This window comes from Globicephala melas, chromosome 3 (genome assembly GCF_963455315.2).
Source record: "Globicephala melas chromosome 3, mGloMel1.2, whole genome shotgun sequence".
Lineage (NCBI taxonomy): Eukaryota > Metazoa > Chordata > Mammalia > Artiodactyla > Delphinidae > Globicephala > Globicephala melas.
The window spans coordinates 156,838,753-156,858,280 of NC_083316.1; the positions used below are offsets into that span (position 1 = coordinate 156,838,753).

The window sequence follows — 19,528 nt, forward strand, 5'->3', positions numbered from 1 at the left end:
CCGACTTGACTCACTGCATCGCTTCCTATATAAAAATACACAAGTCTGTACATATGCTCTAGAAAAAGGCTTATCTGGCATGAATTTCAGATAGCAAGAAGAAAACTTCAAGAGGTTCAGAGAAGCATCCAGAAGCTCAGCTGACTCTCTGGCACTAATACAACTTGCTTGACAGGAAAATAGAGCTGTAAATCTCACAAAATTAGATGATCTTTTAAGAATTTCAAAACCTCCTGCTATTAATTGGAAATCCTAGAAGAATAGCTTCTTTTAAAATGTACTGATAATAATCTTTACAGCTTAATATTCAGAAGCCTATGTTTTGGCTAAGTGAGCTTCAGGAAGGAAGGAAATTTGCGGTTTACCTCCACTTACTTTGGAACCGCTGGTTCCAAACATCTACTTCTATGCACAGTCATCTTATCATCTGTAAAATGGAGGCAACTCTAAGACAACAGAGTTACAGAGATGTTGCACAGCTCCATGTGTCATTGTCTTCATTTGTTTCAGAATACCAATAACATCTAAGCTACTACTGAAAGAGTGCTATATTATTTGGGGTCATCTAGTGAAGCTCTGTCAAAGTAAAGAAAAGGGACCTAGAATGACTATAATTTTCCCAAGAGGACACAATTATTTTATGGTAAATCTGGGACAAGAACCCTGATCTCTTGGATCCCATTCCATTGTTCTTTCATTGGGTTCTGAACAACCCAGAGAAATAAAGAGAAATAAAACTCCTGCGTGCTGTGTCACTGGTACAGGACATGGCAAGATTGGAATTGGAGCACTACATATTAAGAGGTATCTGAGAAATTCTTCAAACTAATTGAGATATATACCAGGTACATAGAAAACAGTATGTTTTATGAAGATGATTCTGTGCAATGAACAGAACTGGTAACACACACTGGAAGGTGAATTCTCATTTTCTGGCACCTTGAAAACGCCACCTCAACATACACGTTAAAATAAACATTTGAACTGGGTCATATTTAATTCTGCATGCTCTTGTAAGTCAGCAAAATATTCCATATACCATTTAAGTTGTCACTCACTTTTTAACTTGACTTTCAATTTCTAAAATTCTTTCCAAACATAAAACAGAGGTGGGAAAATGGGAATATGGGAATTGCAGAGATGAAATGAGCTTATTTCATTAGGCATAAAGATGAATATCCAAACAACTTCTTCATGGCTGAGAGTGTCCAAATCTACTGTCTTCATTTTGTAGTCAAGGCTTCCGGAAAAATATGCTAATGGATTCCTTATTACCCAAATGCCCCATATCAGTTTCAGTAGGTATCATTATATATTATGGAAATTTTTCTCAGTGACAGTGAAAGGCATCCTGGCTGAACATCCCCCTGCCCATGACACAGAGATGATGGTCTCAAGCTATCTTGAAGGCATTGGAGCCCACACTATCCGTTACTAATATTAATGGAGGATAAAACTTCATATTCTCTTTGCTCTATATTTGTTCAATCACTTCTTCCCTTCATTAAACTGGATGGCCCATAATTGAGTCTGTAGTGTGTCTATCATTGGAAACTGAACAAAGTTTTGTTGGTTTTATTAATGTCATATGTTTCTAGGGAGGGTCTATTCAATAACTAAGTCTAGTTTCACAGTTACAAATAAATTATGATGTAACTTTGAATAAATTAAGCTCATCATAAAGGAAGGATACTGAGAGTTGCTACTACCCCTTCCTTGAGGGGCTCTCGTAAGGCACTAATTAAAGTAACAGGGGTGTATATGTATGCATATATTTTCAATGATATTTGTACAGACTTAAAAAGAACTCTACAGAATGCATTATAAAAACCTTAATGCTGTGTGTCCCTAGTTCCCAGCTCTCTCATTAGAACTACTTAAATGAACACAATCTTATCTGTTAGGATAGCTATCAGAGTACTCCAAATTCTACTTCTTGCAGTACCCTGTCCCAACCATTTGCCATCCTCTTCCCATTAGTCCTCAAGTCAGAAGCCCCGAAGATCTGTTCATTAATTTATGAACACATTTCTTCATCCAGCCAAGAAAATTGATTGATCCCTTACCAAATTTCAGGCACCATTCTTCAGTATGATTTATAGGCATGTTCAGGAAACACAGCAGTGATTAACACAGATGAATATAGTCTCCCTTGAGCTGAGGGGGGAGACAAAAGTAAATAAGCAAATATAAAATCATAAGTATAGGGCTTCCCTGGTGGCGCAGTGGTTGATAGTCCCCCTGCCAATGCAGGGGACACGGGTTCGTGCCCCAGTCCAGGAAGATGCCACATGCCGCGGAGTGGCTGGGCCCGTGAGACATGGCCGCTGAGCCTGCGCGTCCGGAGCCTGTGCTCCGCATTGGGAAAGACCACAACAGTGAGAGGCCCGGGTACCGCCAAAAAAAAAAAAAAAAGCTATGAAAACAAAACCTATGGATGGAGACGTCCATGAAAGATGGAAGAGTATAATAATGGCCAGAGTACATTACTGTGGCAGAAGCAGCAGCCCTTAAGGAGGACAACTTTATAAATTACAAATTGGATTTAAATGGACAGGGAATTGGAAGTGGAGACATTATTTTCTGCAGAAGATGATGGACAGGGGAGAACAAAGAAAATAAAACTGAGACTGTTAGCAAAATACAATGCTAAGCATGTAAGTTAGGACTGAGTCCTTAACTTTCATTTTTATTAATGAGTGGGTGAGTATAGATTACTGACTACACAGAACCAAGCCTGGAAACACATTTTATATGTATGATCTTTGTGCCTAAAACTAGATTCTCCTGCAATTTAATATGACACTAGGTCAATGACTGGCCAAGTTTTAGATTAATCACTCTTACACAAAGATTTTTCATTCATATAATCTCAAACAAATACTGCGTCACCAATTAAGTTCCAGATCCTATGCACTCTGGCTGAAGATAGAAATATCTTGCAAGCCCAGCGTCACCTTCCTCTTTCTCTGGTAACAAATCACACTTTCTATTATGACAATGGCCCCAGTTATCGGCCCAGGAATAAACACTTGACTCAGAGCCAATTAAAGCCCTCCTTTAGAGTTGATCGAGAGATTTAAGGTTAGAGTATTTCAATCTTACGAAAGTTTTGTAAAACAAAATTATTTCAAAATCTACTAATTATTCTTTAAGTTCTAGAAACTGCATTCTGTGACTAAGAGGACAATTTATTTGCCATCGGTTCTGCTCTGCCCACTTTATGTTTCTGTTATTGTGAGATAAAGGCAGTGGGGAATGGCAAACCAATTCTGATTCATTCAACACATGAGTGCTTCTTAGGTACAAAACACCATTCTGAACATTGTTCGAGGTAAAAAGATAAATAATACCTAGCCCCTTACCCTCAAGGATCTTCCAGCTTAGCAAGGAAATAAAACATGCACACAGATGACTGCAACAAAAAGAAGATAATGATTGCTGCCAGACGTTTGGGGAGAATGAGTAGAGCAAAGAGAGAACACAGAATAAGGCAACATTCAACAGTCAGCCAAGAACTATTTGTTGAGCAATTGCAAGCTGTGACCTGGAAATGGAAGAGGAGAACATAGATCTTCACATGGGCAGGTGAAAAATCAAGTGTTATTACTTGTAACACAGCTCTTCAAATATATTTTTTGGCACCAAGTGCCTACTAAATAGCCTTAAATTAAAAACTAAATAAGGATACAGTCTCTATCAAATATAGCCTCAGGTACTGATGCCTAAATACTAGGATCACAGTATTTGTGTTCCCAAGGATGCCTTTCTATTGCTTTGCTTCTTTCCCCCTTTCCAAATTAGCTAATGCTGCCTTACCAGGATATCTATTTCACTTGTTCCAGCCTTTTTGATCCAATGTATTGAATAGCAGAATAGGTGAGTTACAAGAGGATATTTTGACTTCAAACAACAGAAATAAAATACTATATAATTGAAAAAAAAGAGGCAATCTTTCAGGCACATGTGGATCCAGGAGTTCACATGTTCTAAACAGGTCCCTTTCTCTCTTCCCCACCCCTTCTTCTCTCTGCCTTTTCTCCTCTCTGGTAGTTCTCATTATGGGATTCAAATATTTCCCTGTTTATGTGGGAGCTTCTGGCACAGCTGCGGGCTTATACCCTCGCAGCTCCAGGGCTGGCTGGAAGGGGCGGGCGCATCACAGCATAAGGTTGCACAAGGTGTGCACTTATATAGCAGGGCATCACATCTATGAGTGATTGATGATCACATTGTATACAGGGGTAGCTTCGCATAGTTTTTACATCACTTTTCTTGAAGATGGCAGTAAAATGGTATGTTTTTACAAAATCAAATAGTGTAACGTTGTCCAAAAGATATACATAAAGCATTTAGAGGAAGGAGGCCCCTTTTTCTTTTAACTCCGGCACGGATTGTCTATTGGACAGTGGTAACACTATGTCATCAACCTCGTTACTCCAGCAGAAGTCCAGGGATTAGCCCTGCATAACTCTTGTTAGCCTCTATTCCCTTCCTTGAACACTGTAGCCAGAAGGTTTTTTTCCTCTTCACACCTTAAGTATTGAAACCTGGAGGAGGGGCATATCTGAAAAGAAAATGATGGACTGGACTCTCCCTAGAAGGAAGATAAATGGGTGGTCAACAAGAAAAAAAATAAAATCCTCTGTACCAGGAAATGTTTGAAGTGTTTTTGGGTATCAAAAAACGGGTGCCCTACACATAAAGCAACAAAGGATATTGGTCTAAAAAGAACACCATGGCCAAAGGTGCATGGCCTATTTCAACAGAGGATTTGAAAGTTAAAAGTTAACCTGTAAAACATTCAATTCAATGTCATCATTTTACAGATGGGCAAAGTAAAACTCAGGCTCAGGAACAGAAGTGCCAAGGTCAGACAGGTGGTTGGTGGAAGAGACAACCAACTTCCCAACTTCTGACTTTTTAGGTGTGTGTGTGTGTGCTGTTTTGTTTATGTGCAAGGACATTTTTCTTTAGTACACTAACATTACAACAGAAAGTATAGTCTTGTTTTGGTTTTCTCTGCGCCCTCAAGTCTGTATAAGACAGTTTCGCTGCCCTCCAACAGAAAGGCTCAGCAAGAGTAGAGACCACCATAAGCAGTACACGTGGGCACCAAGGGCAGATACATTGCCCTTCCTTGTGTAGGAACTAGGGCCACTTGTTGCTTTACTGGGCCAAGTTTGGGCTGGACCTGCAGGAGGGGACACCTTTGAAAAACAGCTTCCTAACTGCACTACAACCTGCTCTGGCATCCTGATTCCACTCCCCAAACCCCCCAAATCTTCAGCCAGAAAAAGAAAAGAAGAATGGATCACTGGATCGATGGGGAGACTTCTGTCTGCTCCTCCTACTGCCACCTCTTTCTTGCTATTTCCTGCCCGAGGAAACCTGACATCAGCCCAAAAGCATCTCTGGAAATGGGTAGGAGGGAGCCTTACACCTGTCAGCGCCAGAGAAGAAAGTGCGCTCTGCAGAGTTCTCAGTTGTTCCATCTCTTGCGATGAAAGGAAGAAAAGGAGCGAATCCGTCACAGATTTACTGGAGACCAGGGTTACTTCATCCGGCTCCAGCCACAGTAACCCCTGAAGACCAAAGATGCATTTCCATTCCCAGCATTTCTTGTTGGCGTCTTTCCCTACAGGCTAGCCCAGTGCCTGGCCCCAGAGAAGTCTCTGCGTAAAGGTTCTTTAGGTCATAAATCAGCCTCCTGTGTGTATGTGTGTTTTTCTTAGGAAAAACTGGCACAGACGAATTAGCAGTACGGACTGGGGTCTCCCTACTACCCTTCAGGCTTGGCGGCATCACCTTCGACTACCTCGCATTCTCCCGGCGCTGACAGTCCCGGCTCCGGACCTCAGGGTTGGAAGCAGTCAGTCCCAGCTAGAACCGCCCTGTCCGGGGCTGATGCCACCCTGTGCCTAGAATGTGCGTGTGGGTGCAGGCGGGCGAGCGAGCGGCTTCTACAGTGAGATCGAAGCAGGAGCTCAGCCTTCGCCTGCGACCTGCAATCCCCAGATTCCCTGGGGACCTCGAAACTCCCAATTGGAGGTACTCCCCCGCCACAGCCGCCCACCCATTCCCCCCTCCTTACCTCAGCACGCAGCCCCTCCCTGCGTGATGATGCAAAACCTTGGGGAGGGTGGGCGCTGGGAAGGGTGGGGAGAGCCTGAGAGCGAGCGAGGGTGGGAGGGAGTGGGCGGAGGAGGAGAGGGAGCCGAACGCGCATTTAAAGCGATAGCCATCCTCGCTCTCTCCCCAGTGCTGGGCTGTTGGAGAGCTCGAGCTGCAAGCCACCGAGCGCGAGCTCGAGCGCGGTGCGCTGGTCGGGGAACCCAAGAGCGCACGGCGCCCCAAGCTGGCAGGCGCCGCGGGACCCCCCACCCTCGCCGGCTGCCCTTCCCCGGGCGCCCCTACCCTCCTCGCCCGCAGGAGACCCTGGGCTTCCCCGGAGGAGCTCACCCCAAGGGGCCAGGACTCCGGCGAGCCCGCCACCGTCCCCTCGAGTGCCGCCGCCACCACCGCAGCCGCGGGAGCAGCATGGTCCAGCTGGGGAAGCTGCTCCGCGCCCTGACTTTGGTGAAGTTTCCCTGCTGCGTGCTGGAGGTGCTTCTGTGCGCGCTGGCGGCGGCGGCGCGCGGCCAGGAGATGTACGCCCCGCACTCCATTCGGATCGAGGGGGACGTCACCCTCGGGGGGCTGTTCCCGGTGTACGCGAAGGGTCCCAGCGGAGTGCCCTGCGGCGACATCAAGAGGAAGAACGGGATCCACGGGCTGGAAGAGATGCTCTACGCCCTGGACCAGATCAACAGCGATCCCAACCTGCTGCCCAACGTGACGCTGGGAGAGCGGATCCTGGACACTTGTTCCAGGGACACTTATGCGCTCGAACAGTCGCTCACTTTCGTCCAGGCGCTCATCCAGAAGGACACCTCCGAAGTGCGCTGCACCAACGGCGAGCCTCCGGTTTTCGTCAAGCCCGAGAAGGTAGTTGGAGTGATTGGGGCTTCGGGGAGTTCGGTCTCCATCATGGTAGCCAACATCCTGAGGCTTTTCCAGGTAGGGGGGCGCTCCCTCCGGGGCAGAGCGCGCCGTAGCTCCCCGCGCTCTTTATCCTGAAGGCTGGCTTGGACTCCAGGGGTGCGGGGTCTGGTCAGCCTTCGCTCATTTCCACCCTGGAGATCCTGCCGAATCCCTCCCACCTCACCCGAGGAGGTACTTTCCCTGCTTGATTCATTTCCCTTCCATCTCTCCCCTGTCCGCGCTCCACTCCATCCGGCTTGACATTCTGGATTTATGGCCCCATTGACAAGAAACAGTCTCCGAAAAACAAGGCGATGATTTAAACGGGTTTGCATTCGAGTGCAATTTGGTTCCAAAACAGGCTTGTAAAAGTGCCGGGCTCCTGTGAGAGCCACTTAGGCGCAAGGAATATGAAAGATGAGAAGACGCCTAGAAACTAGGCATTTCTCAACTCCCCAGCTTCCCTGCCCCAAGCCGCCCGACAAGCTGCAGCTCCCTTGGAAAATTTCGAGAAGAGCTTAGGGAGGCAGTTCTTAAACCGAAGGCTAGGTCTTCACCTACATTTGGACGTGAATTGCCCATTTCGCTCGGGTTGGATTTCCTGGCCTGTAACCTATCTCTGCGAGGGCATGGGGCGGAAGGCGTGGGGACTGTCCTCAAGCGGGGAGAAGCCACCCGCAGACGTGCCCCCAGGTGATTTGCTCTGGGCAGTTGTTTGCACCGTCTAAACTGCCTTTGCGATCCGGCCACTGGCAGGAGCCGGGCGATCAGCTTTCTACGCCTGCCAGCTCAGAGCCCGGAGGTGAGCTCATGCTAACTGCGAAACACAGTCGCTTTTTCTGCACCCACCCTGTGCCCATCCTTTCCCACGACCTCCCTAACGCAGCCCCCAACCCCAGTCCTGGGTTTTGAGGACGATTCTCAGAGCCAGACAAGAAGGCGCCTGGAGGGAGGCAGTAGGGTGCGCTGAGCAAGGCCGGGCGGTCCTCTAGCTCCGGGTGCAGGCGGGCAACAGCGGAAGATGCGAGGACGGCGGATCGGGCCCGCTGAGCGGTGGGCGGTGCTGCAGTGCTCTCTCACCGCCTGCTCCCGCAGCCTCGGCCCCACGGCTCCTGTGCCGCCCTGGGTATAGATGGATGGCTTCTGGATGAAGAAATTGAGTTTCAGGGTCTGCGTGACTATGGGTTCTCCTGTTTCTCTGTCTTTCTTCCTGTGTGTCTCTCTCTCTCCCTGCTGTTTTTTTTTTTTTTTTTGTCTCTCTGTTTTTATGTTCTCCCTTTCAATTTCTGCCTCTCTTTTCCTTCTCTACCCCTATCTCCAAGTTTTTTGTTCATCTCTGTCTTGAAGTGATCCTTTCCTAATGCACAGCTCTCTCCCTGCCTGGTAGGACCCAAGCTCAGTTAGTCCCTTCTCCAGATGTTCTGGCTGACCCTTATGCTCCCCGTAGCTAAACAGTCGGCTCCCTCTCAAGTGCCTTTCCTGAAGCATGTTGGGTTTCTGGAGGGGACTCCTTGTGAGATTCAAGCTGTCACTACATCAGCACCCAGGGGTATGAAGTTTGTGTTTGTGCCAGAAGGAGGGGTGCCTGTCTAAAGCTGCAGCCTGGTATGGCCCCTCTGAGCCTCTGAGCGTCCCTAGCACCTGTTGAGTATGCCACCTCTAGATGTTTGCAAGGCCAAAAGTGCTTCTGGGCAGCCTTCACTTTGAGGTAATGCTTTCAGGAAGAGCCTGGGTTGTTGGAAGCAAAACCCAGAAGCACTTCCTTTACCTCTGAGCTTAAACTAGAGAACCTGAGGAGGCAGCGCTGCAGGGAGGATGAGGCCAGAGGTCACCTGAGAATCACAGGGGCAATTCACAGTATTTTTACTGGAGCTCTGGGGGTTGAAGGCACATTTGCTGTTTGACATTTTTAAAATTATTTTGGTGCCTTCACTTGGAGCTTGGGAGCTTGCAGATGGGCCTGCCTGTCGAAAAAAGAGTGAAATCTTAAAGTCAAGAGAGAGCTTGCAAACTAGGCTGAAGGATTGTGTTTGCTGAAAAAGATTCCAGGGGGAGCTGATTCCTTCTCTGGTGTGTAGATCTGAGGCACTTGCAAGAAAAGAGAACGCTTGCCTTATGCTTAGTTCCCCCGTTCCCTGGGCTGGGAAGGAAAGGAACTGAATGCCAGCATTAGCAGTGTGCGTCGGGACCAAAACCATTCAGAGAAAACACTGTCCTTTTCCTCTAATTTGCAAATTGCAGCTATTCATGTTGGATTGAACAGCTGAGGGAAAAGAGCCCGCAGTTTTCACCTGCATTTATTGAGAAGAGGCTGGTAGTAGGAGGGATGCACCAACTTGTAGCTTGTGCTGCAAGCTGGATATAAGCTTGGTGTGAGCATCCTGGTTAACCACTGCCCATGTTCAAATATACAGAGATAGACTCCAACAATCTCTTCCAGTAGCCTTATTTTTGCGTGTGATCTTAGAAGCTCCTGGCATGTAAGTCCAGTCCCCAGTTTCCCAGCCTCTGTAAACCTGCAAAATGAATAGAGAGAATAGTGGAACACAGACCCCTTGTTCAAAGACACAGTCACTTTAGGGAAAGAGGAAAAGAACGGGTAGGTGAATCTTCTCTGGGATTGCAGGGTTCAGCTCAATGAAGACTGTCCTGTATAAAAGAAACTCCTCTAAATGGTTGAATTCTTAGCTCTCCAGAGATTTGTGTTTTCTTTTCCCCAGTCCCTGTGGGTTGCTGTGGGGAATGTGCCAAACCTATCATTTGAGATAAACATTTATGGTGAGGTAAGCTTCTAGGCTGGGGGAAGGAAGACTTAGTGACTGAAATGGGGGATGCTAAGCACTGGGGGGCAGGAAGGAACAAGGAGCTAGTAATGGATGTAACAAATGCTGCAGCTGCCAGCAAAGCCTGGATTGAACTTCCTTCCTGAAAATGAGGACCCGGGCAAGAATGACCACTCAGATGTAAACAGTGTCTCTGACTGGGAATTCTCATCTGCCTGCCGGTGGGCCAGAGCTGAGCAAGTCCTTTCTCTCCTCTGTATGCACACTGAATTGGTTAGTAGGTGACATGTCAGAGGACAGGAATCATATTCAGTGGATCTTTCAAATCCAGGAGTTTGAGGCTAATGAAATTAGTGTGTGGCCAGGGCTCTGCCAACTAGAATTAAGTCACTGCAGCCATTTTCAGCCTGAAGGGAGCATCAGGGAGGAATTTCGGGAGATTTGTTTCTGAGCCTGTACAAAATAATACTCTCCTAATGCTAAGAAAGATTAAATGTAAATTAATATTGACTACGAGTAACATATTTAAAAAATAATCGCCGAGTGGGGGATGGTTTAAAGTGGAGAGATGATATAATATGGTGTCCAAAGACTAAATGTCCCCTGACCACTGTTTCATGGGCTCTAAGTAAGATCTATTACAATGGAAAGTAATGGGAACGTTTTTATTCAAGGCTTCTCTGCTATTGACTTGAGAGCAAACACTCTGAGAGTATAAATTACTCTTGCTATGTGCTGACTCTGAATGAACAATATTTCATGTGCAGTGACATGGTCTAAGCTATAGACTTGGAATTGAATGGCATCTGTTTCAATTGTTTTGTTCTCTCAAGAGCAACTAGATAGAAAAAAGTGGTCAATTTGACCCTCGTGGGAGCGTGTTGCAAATCTAAACCTGTGTCCCTCATACCATAAATGAAATACATTTGTAAATTTGTAAGTGTTTTGCTTCTGTTCATTGATGCTTGAGTATAATCTCAAACTTTGGCAGCAACACTTTATACATAAGTACTTGGTTTTCTTCCTTTCTTCTTTCTCTTTCTCCTCTCTCTCTGTTTCTCTCTGTTTCTTTCTTTCTCTCTCTCTCTCTCTCCATCTTATGTAATTGGATAGAACTGGGCACCTAGGATGATGTGGTGTTACTATAGTGGGATTTTTTTTTAAAAAAAAACAACTCTAACTTACCCTTTTAAAAATTTCATAAATACAGGTGTCAGTGCCATTTGGAATAGTCTCTATAACAATTTCTGTCTCCACATTTACTGTGTTTCAGCAAATTTACCTAACAGATGGTGAGTGGGCAATTTTTAAAGGGGCATTTTTTAAAAGAGCGGAGAGGGAAGGAATAGAGACAGGCACATACTGTATTTGAAGTTACCTCCACGTGTATTTTATGTATGTATACCCATACAATTAAGAAGTCTTTGGATGTTTTATCTTCAAGAATAATTCAGATAATGGATTACTTGAATATCATAAACATTTAGGGTTTAACAGATTTGTTACATATAGACGTTGTATCATGGATTTAAAAGACCATAGCCAGCGGGCAGCGGCGAGCGGAGCGACCGAGAGCGGCGCGACCGAGAGCGGCGCGGGCTGGGCGGCGGGTGCGGGGTTCCGTGCTTCCTCGCGGCGGAGGGCTGGGGTTCGCCGGGGACGCCGGGTTGCTCCGCGTTGCCAGGTTACCGAGCGCGTGCCCCGCGCCCGCTCTTCCGCCCGGGCCGCCCTCGGCGCCGCCTGAGCCGCGGTGCGGGCTGCGCGGGGCGCCGGTTCCGCGGAAGCCTGGGTCGGGCGCTGCGTGCGGGACTCTCGTCGCTCGTGGACGGGGCGCGAGCGCGCGGGGGACGTAGGGCGCCGACCTGGGGTTCCCCGGCGCTCCGGCTCCGCTCCGGGCGCCCGCTCAGGGGCCTCCGGCGCGAGGCCCCCTTCGTGGTTAAGATGGCGGCGCCCAGGCGGGCGGCGCCGAGGTGAGCTGGAGCCGGGCCCGGAGAGGGGCGAGTCTGCCACGCCCAGAATTTGGACTCCGGGATGGTCTCCCGTCTCTCGGGGAGCGGCGGGTGAGTGGGCGCGGCCGCGCGTAGGTCCCTCTCGTGGGGTGGTCAGCTCTCCGTGCGTCCGCAGACTTCTGTCGTCTGATAGTCAGATCTGGGGTGGCCCAGGTTGGAGGCGAGGGTGCTTGATTGGGGAAACCTGAGGGGTTTAAGGACTCTATTGGGATCGTTTCAGACCTCAGCAAGAAGCTGAGCAAGTTTCCTCCTGACTCTCTTCCCGGCTAAGTTTTCTCCCTTCTCTGAAGGCGCCAGCTTTTCTGAATCACCTTGTTCCCCGGGGGGATATAATTGGTGGTTCTGACCGTGGAATGTAGGACCCGGCGCGGGGAAGCCTGAGCTGGTTCTAGTTACTTTGTTTGCAAAGCACTTGTCTTGTCTTTGGAATCTTTGTGTATGTAACCAACGTTGGGAAGAGCCAGCGTTTTCTCCTCCAAAACACTGCGAGGGGTAACTTTATACGTAAGAAACAAGTGGGCGTTCACATCTATCTCTTTTCCAACCACTGAGTTTTGGTTGTGTTTCCTTTCTTTAAGTTTGTCTCGTTCTGAAGTGATAACAAAAAAAAAAAAAAAGAAAAAAAAGACCATAGCCAATTACACAAAGTATACTCTAGTATCAGTCCTGCCATTAATTAGCTTAAGTCATTTAATTTTTCTAGGCCTCATTTTTCTCATGTGATGTTTTTTCTTTGAAAAAGTATAGTTTCTAGAAGTCTCTAATCTCTGTGTCATAGTTCAGCTTGGAGAAAACCTGTTCTTATCCAAACTCCATGACATTGTATTTCCAGCTCCAACTTTGGACTTTGAGTGAGTTGGGGGCAACTTTTTAAGGATCTTTTCACACAGCTTTTTTAGTTAATATCAGTCTAGCTGACTTGTCATACTCAGACTTTCTCCCATATTCTTTTACCAGTGTGTTCCTTAGTCATATATATAAAGACTGTTGTGGGAAAAATGACCTCCTGGGTCAGCTTACTGCATGGTCATCGACACAGGGCAGGGAGTAAGATTCTGTGGATTTTACAGAAGCAGATACAGGTTTCATTATCCATGTCCTCTCCCCTTTCATCTTACAAAAACAGCAGGCTTTTCTTGGAGAACTGCCAGATAATGCCATCCTGCCTCCTCACGGGCCCCGGGGATGAGTTGCCCAGGGACTGAACTCCAGTAAAGCAGGTGATTGGCTCATGGGTAGGCATCTGACCTCGGCTAAGTCTATCAGACTCCTCCCCAGGACTTCTGTCTCAGAGCAAAATGGAAGAATTGTCTTTTCTCTCTGGAATTTCTAAGCTGGGGAGATATGACTCTGGGACTCCCAGTGACCATCCAGCACAAGGAGAGACTTTCTGTAAAATAAAGTCTTGCAGAGGTAAGCAGGGCTGAGCGATGGAGAGAGAGCTGGAACCCTGCTGATACTCTGGAACGTCCAGATCCAACTGTATCTGAATATGGCTGCATCCCTGAATTTCTAGTACTTGTTTGTTGAGGTGGTTGTTGTTGTTTGGTTTTTGTTTTTAAATCTCCTTTGACTATTTTGAATTTGTTTTCAGCCATGTGCATTTGAAAGCATCCTAGCTAAAAGAGCTAATTTCCTACATTAATGTCAGGTTTGCTGACTGGCATTCCTTAAGTGAAAAATCATATCCGCTATTTTCTTTAAATAAAATCCTTCTAGCTCAGGTTTGAGATATTCAAAACTCTGCCTCCTACCCCCCTCTTTTCCAACATTTACTGTATCACCTTGAAGCATTTGTGACCACATCTTTCCCATCTAGACGCAGTTGAGAGAGAGAGCAAAGACTTCTGATATAAACTGCAACCTATACGCCTCCTACCTGGAAGCTTTAGAACATACTTGATTCTTGTCATTAAAGCAAATCTTTTGTTGTTGTCTCCAGGGCACAGAAGCATTTTCATGGCATAATGGAGTACAAAGTACATTAAGCCTAACTCTACTTCTCACCCTCTTTTACTTTAAATAGGCAGAAAAGAACAATCTCAAACACATTTTCCCAACAAATAAAATACATATACGATTATGTTTAGAAGACGTTTATGCAACATATAGTTAGACTGATTAATTAATGGACCTTTCGCCAATTGGCACAGTAAATATATATGTTCAATGTGCTCAATTAAAAAGAAGACAATAACATTTTTACAGGTTAATTATCTGAGAAGAGTATTGTGCCAGCACACTTGATACTACAGTATTTCATGTTTGACAGTTAATCTCCTTTCAGTTATATTTACTGCTAAATGTTTCTTGGATCAAGCTATTAAATTATAAGGTCAAAAGTAAAATGATATGAAATTACAATGATAAAGGGACACATATCCCACTTTAGGAGAATAGAAGTTCTAATTTCTTTTCAATACTACTAGTAGTGACCACAGTACTAATTTGAGCCCTTACTATGAGCCACTGTGCCCATATACATTTAGTTCTTACAGTAGTTCTGCAAAGGGCATATAATAATCCACACTGTAAAGCTGAAGAAAGTGATTCTCATAGCTGAAAGTCACATAGCTGGTGAGTGGCAAAGTCTAGATTCAAACTTAGAGTCGTCTGACAATGCCCAGGTTGTTGACCACTATGTACACTGCTCAATTGTTGCACCAATAAAGAGGTGCTTGAAATAATTATAGATTTACCTACCCTGAAACTGCAGTGATTTAAAGACATCAAAGTTGCCAGTTGCTTAACCACATCTACTTACAGTAAGAAATTACATTTTATTTCATTTCTGAAACAAGATTAATTTTGCAGGCCCATCGAAACTTGAGCACACAAATCCTACCTCCAAATGAAAGATGCTTGTTTTCCATTATTCAACAGATGGCCCTGTACAGAGGCAATAAATATATAGTAGAATTTTCATTCAGATAAGTGAGAAGAGAGGTTTCTTCTTGTCCTGATTCAGTGCCCATCATTATGGATTATGATGGCTCTTCCCAAACTTTACTTCATTCACTCCACTCTTTCTACAAAACTCCAGTAATGGAATCCATCATTCAGACATACGTGCAAAGCGAAAGGACTGTATTAATACAGTTGCTGAAAGTCAAGTTGATAGAGCACAGGAAATACATCCTAATAAATGCAACATTAATGTTTGTGTGGGCCTTGGAGTGAGGGGTAGAAGAATTTTCAGTTTAATGGAATATTTTGCCTCTTGCTATGAAAGTGTGGCATAATAGTCTTGTCATTGGTCATTTACAGAATCCTCCATCTCTGGGTTTCATGCTTTCTTCACTCTGCAGCTGTTGATTCCTTCTCTTGTTCTGGATGGAAGATAGCAACGAAGCCACTTCAAAGGGCTCAGCCTGCCTTTTTGTGTTATTGTTTAGATGAAGATATTTCCATTTATTAAAGCACACTATTTAAACATTTTTATCATGTTTCAAACTTGACTGTGTCCTGAAGGTATGAGCACAGGCAGACATAATGGAGGATGTTTTCCAGGAGAAAACATACTCTTATCAAAGGAATTATCAGAATTTTCATGTATGGATTGAGAATCAAATTCTGGAGTTAGACCTGAATTTAAACTCATACTCACAACTTATTACCAGTCTCATCTTGATCAAACGGTTACCACACTTCTCATCAATTTCCTTATCTTTGAAAGCGGAATAAGAGAAGTATGCCTGTTGGAGTTACACATAAAGCTCATCTGATAGAATATTCATAAGGATTTTTCACAAAATATACATGGAAATATTTTAGCACCGAGTTTAGCATGTGATTGGTCTTCAATACATTTAAGAGCTATTATTTTATTATTATTATGCTATCATTAAATATCACTATTACTTAAATGTCATTATTGCTAAAATTGCTGTAAAACTACCGCAGTAACCCATGATGAATTCCCCTCTTCTGTTTCCTTTGTTTAAATGGAAAATATATATATAAATCTAGACAGAGAACACTTTAGTGATCCTATTCAGTGGAGTGAGAATTTCCATGGCACTGATTAAAACAAATCCTGAATTGCATGGACTTAAGATAGCAGAGAGGGGCTTCCCTGGTGGCGCAGTGGTTGAGAGTTCGTGACCCGATCCGGGAAGATCCCACATGCCGCGGAGCGGCTGGGCCTGTGAGCCATGGCTGCTGAGCCTGCACGTCCAGAGCCTGTGCTCCGCAACGGGAGAGGCTGCAACAGTGAGAGGCCCGCGTACCGGAAAGAAGAAGAAGAAAAAAAAAAAAGATAGCAGAGAGGCTAAGAGATTTGAAGTTAGACATCCCCAAGTATGAATTCTACTGTGACCCTCTTCTAGCTCTAGAACTTTGAGGAAGTTACTTAAACTTTCTGAGCTTTACTACTAGTTTCCTTATCTGTATCTTTTTCAGGACTATTTATTAAGCATCTTCCTGTTCTCTATGCTTGGACGTATCAATGAATAAATTAGACAAGAGCCTTTGCCTGCGTGCTCCTTCTTGCATGCTTTCTCCCTCCTTACACTCTCGTGTGGAAACGGATGTTATAAATAAATTCTATGCTTTGTCACAGGTTGATGGGCGCTACGGGATAAGGAAAAGGATGTGAAGCTCACTGAAGAGGCTTGGGTTGGAAGTGCTGGAGGAGTGTACAGGTAGGTTCTGATTTTAAATAGGGTAGTCAGGGTGGATTTTATAAGTTGACATTTGAGCAAAGACTTGAAGTGAGGGAGTTGTCAGAATGTATGATGGGGAGACCACTCCCTGGGAGCAAGAATAACCAGTCCCAAAACTCTAAGGCAGAAATATGCCGGGCAGCTTGGAGGAATATCAAGGAGGCCACCCTGGCTGACTTAGTCAGTGGGGAGGAAGAGACAGCAGGAGGGCTGGAGGTCGGATATGTGATGGGATGGATTGTGTAAGTCCTGGGAGGCCATCACATGCATTGTGTCTTTTACTCTAAATGGAGGCAGCCAGGGGCAGGATTTTAGCCGAGATGTGGCATGAACTGTCTCTTGTTTGAAAAGCATAACTCTATCTGTGGTCTTTAGGATGTGGGGAGAGAATGGAATCAGGGAGAATCTCGGGAGGCGACTACAGGATCCTCGAGGTCTATGTTGGTGGCTTGCACCAGGCTGCTAGTGGCTGGTAATTCTCAGAAGTGGCACATTGGGAAGGTTGTGACAGCATTTCGTGGTAGATTGAATGCAAGAATGGAAAGGAAGAGGGGGTCAAGGGTGAATTCGAGATGTAGGGCCTGGGGAACTGGAAAGGTGTGGTTACTGTCACCTAAGATGGAAAAAGTTTGGGGTAGAGCATGTTTGGGGTATTAAAGACCAGTTTTGGAGGTATAAGATTTGAGATGTTTTCGTGACATCCAAGTAGAGATGTTGAGTACACAAGTCTGCAGTTCTGAAGAAAGGTCTAAACTAGAGATACACTTTAATACAATGGAGATATTAAGAATAATTACATGGAAGCGCTATTTTAAAGATAAAATGAAGTAATGCAATTAGCATCTGTCTTCTCAAAACATTTAATAACTGTTAGCTAAAATAATTACCTGAAATGAAAAAATACCTATAGTTTGTTTTGTTGTTTGCAGTAAAAATGAATAAAATGTCACAATTATTTTAATAGTATTTGTGACACAGTAGTTTTAGTTAAGACACCATGACTACAAACATTTACACTAAACCTTTCAGTCTCCTGCTTTTCACTCTGATAGGGTACTTGGAACCATATTTTGTAAGGTTTAAGTTAGTTGTCATAGGGTACCTCTTTAATTAGAAGTAATTCTGAACTGTCTAGTTTCATGCAGTTTTATATACATATATGTATAATTATTATTTTATGATTTATCAAACTCAGTTGAAAATTTGCATCACTGATATACATTAGAATTTAAGCATTTACCCAGGTACTCAAGGAAAAAAATGTACTTGTCTTGTAATTTCCATAGGGGTACTTACTTTCACATCTTCCCTTCACTTTGCAATTGCAAACATGGCAGGGGAAATATTATCTTACTGGTCTTTGAGTTCCCCTTAGCTATCTGCAAGTCCTTAAACAGCCTTTGTGGCTTAACCAAAATTCTCTTCCATCTTCATTCCGCTAACAGATATTGGTCTAAGCATGTACTTATACTAAAAAATGCATGACCACGTTGTCTCTACACATCTATAATTTTATGTTAACACTATCATTATGTAAGCTATACGTTAATTGTAATTATAACAGATTTTATGTCAACACACATCCATTTCTAGTGTTCATCTGGTGTTCAAGGGGAGAGCAGCATGTCGTAAATTTTATCAAAATATAACATCTGAAGAATAGAACAGAGGGTAATTGTGTAATTCTGTATTCACTCTAATTAAGTTCAGTGGAGTTGGCATAATAGAATTAAGATGAAAAAAAAAAAGACATCGAGGTACCATGGCTCCCTCTCCTAACACACCCTTTTCGTATCCGAGAGCAGAGACTCAGCACCTTTCTGTACAGAAATGGAGACAGGAAGAGGCCAGAGGATGAATGACAGGCACGAATGAGGTGGAACTTTGAAGAGCAACATGGAAATGAAATACTTCTTTTGTATTTGGTAGGTGGGGAAAATGTACCAGCGTGTATGCCTACTGGGACCACGTTTTCCAGAACAGTTAAGCCCAGTGTCAACTATGCTGTCCCACCTTCCTTGTAAGTAGGAACATACTGTTACTTGAATCTTTGCTTCCTGTTTCTTGATAGCTGGTTGAGAAGATTATCACAGGAACTGCATCTTGTTAGCAAATACACTGTTTTGAAATGATTGACACTCACTGAAGAGTGGCAACTCCAAGCTTGCTCTCTCTTGATCTTGGACTATTTAAGTCTGGAGTGCAGGAGTGGGTTATGGGGAAAGACCATTGGAATTCTTATGTCTTCAGCATAATGGTTATAGCATAATGGTTAGGAGTGTAGGTGCTGGTTCAAATCTCTGCTTTCCACTTGCTAACCGTATGAGCTTGGGCAATTTACCTGATTACCTGAACCTCAATACTCCTGCCTATAAAATGATGTTAATGATATTTCATCCCCATAGACTTGTTTTCAATGTTAAAATGAAGTCACTTACACCAAGCACTTAATACAATGCCTAGAGCATAGTAAAGTCTATTATTATTACTATTACTGCTACTACTACTATTATTATTATTACTGTCACGATGCCAGGTGCTATTTTTCCTATGCCTTATTCCATTATCTTCTGCCCTGTCCCCCCATTTCTGTCTTGTTTCTGTACAAGGGTAGGTTTGTCACAGAGCATTTTCTTTCCCTAGTGTCTGACTCTTAGTCATCAAGGTGACTGGTCCACGACCCGGCATTCATTGCTGCTCGTTGAAGCAACCCATTTTGAGAAGGGGAGTTGGATATTGATGCCAAGTTGGGTCAAGGAGAGAGAATTTTCTCTCTTCTGCACTCAGAGAGCTAAGTGAAATATTCAGGCCTCAGAAGGAGAATCAGGCAAAGGGCAACATGCTTAATTTCATACCTTAGTGATTAAGAACAAGTCAGACAGGCTGGATTTGAACTCATTTCCGTCATGTACTGACAACGGGATCTTAGGTGCTTTTGTAACCCGTCTGAGGCTCAGTCAACATCTGAAAGAGACGAATAACATTATCAGGACCTAGCGTATAGCCTCGTTGTAATAAGTGAGTAAATCCTTTTAAAACGTTCAGCACG

At 44.4% G+C, this 19,528-nt stretch overlaps 1 protein-coding gene across 1 annotated transcript; it reads left to right on the forward strand.

Moving 5' to 3' along the window:
* The first annotated feature begins 6,123 nt into the window (after positions 1-6,123).
* Positions 6,124-18,422, forward strand: LOC115850450 (metabotropic glutamate receptor 7-like). The gene is made up of 3 exons (XM_060295540.2): positions 6,124-7,059; positions 16,377-16,458; positions 18,285-18,422. Exons 1-2 carry the CDS (start codon positions 6,124-6,126, stop codon positions 16,410-16,412), a joined length of 972 nt encoding a protein of 323 aa, XP_060151523.2. The 3' UTR covers positions 16,413-16,458; positions 18,285-18,422.
* The last annotated feature ends 1,106 nt before the right edge of the window (positions 18,423-19,528 follow it).

Excerpts from the sequence above, each read along its gene's own strand:
- LOC115850450 (XM_060295540.2), top strand. The coding sequence starts at position 6,124 with ATGCAAAACCTTGGGGAGGGTGGGCGCTGGGAAGGGTGGGGAGAGCCT. Across the intron at positions 7,060-16,376 it reads ACATCCTGAGGCTTTTCCAG|GTTGATGGGCGCTACGGGAT; the intron begins GTAGGGGGGCGC and ends GCTTTGTCACAG.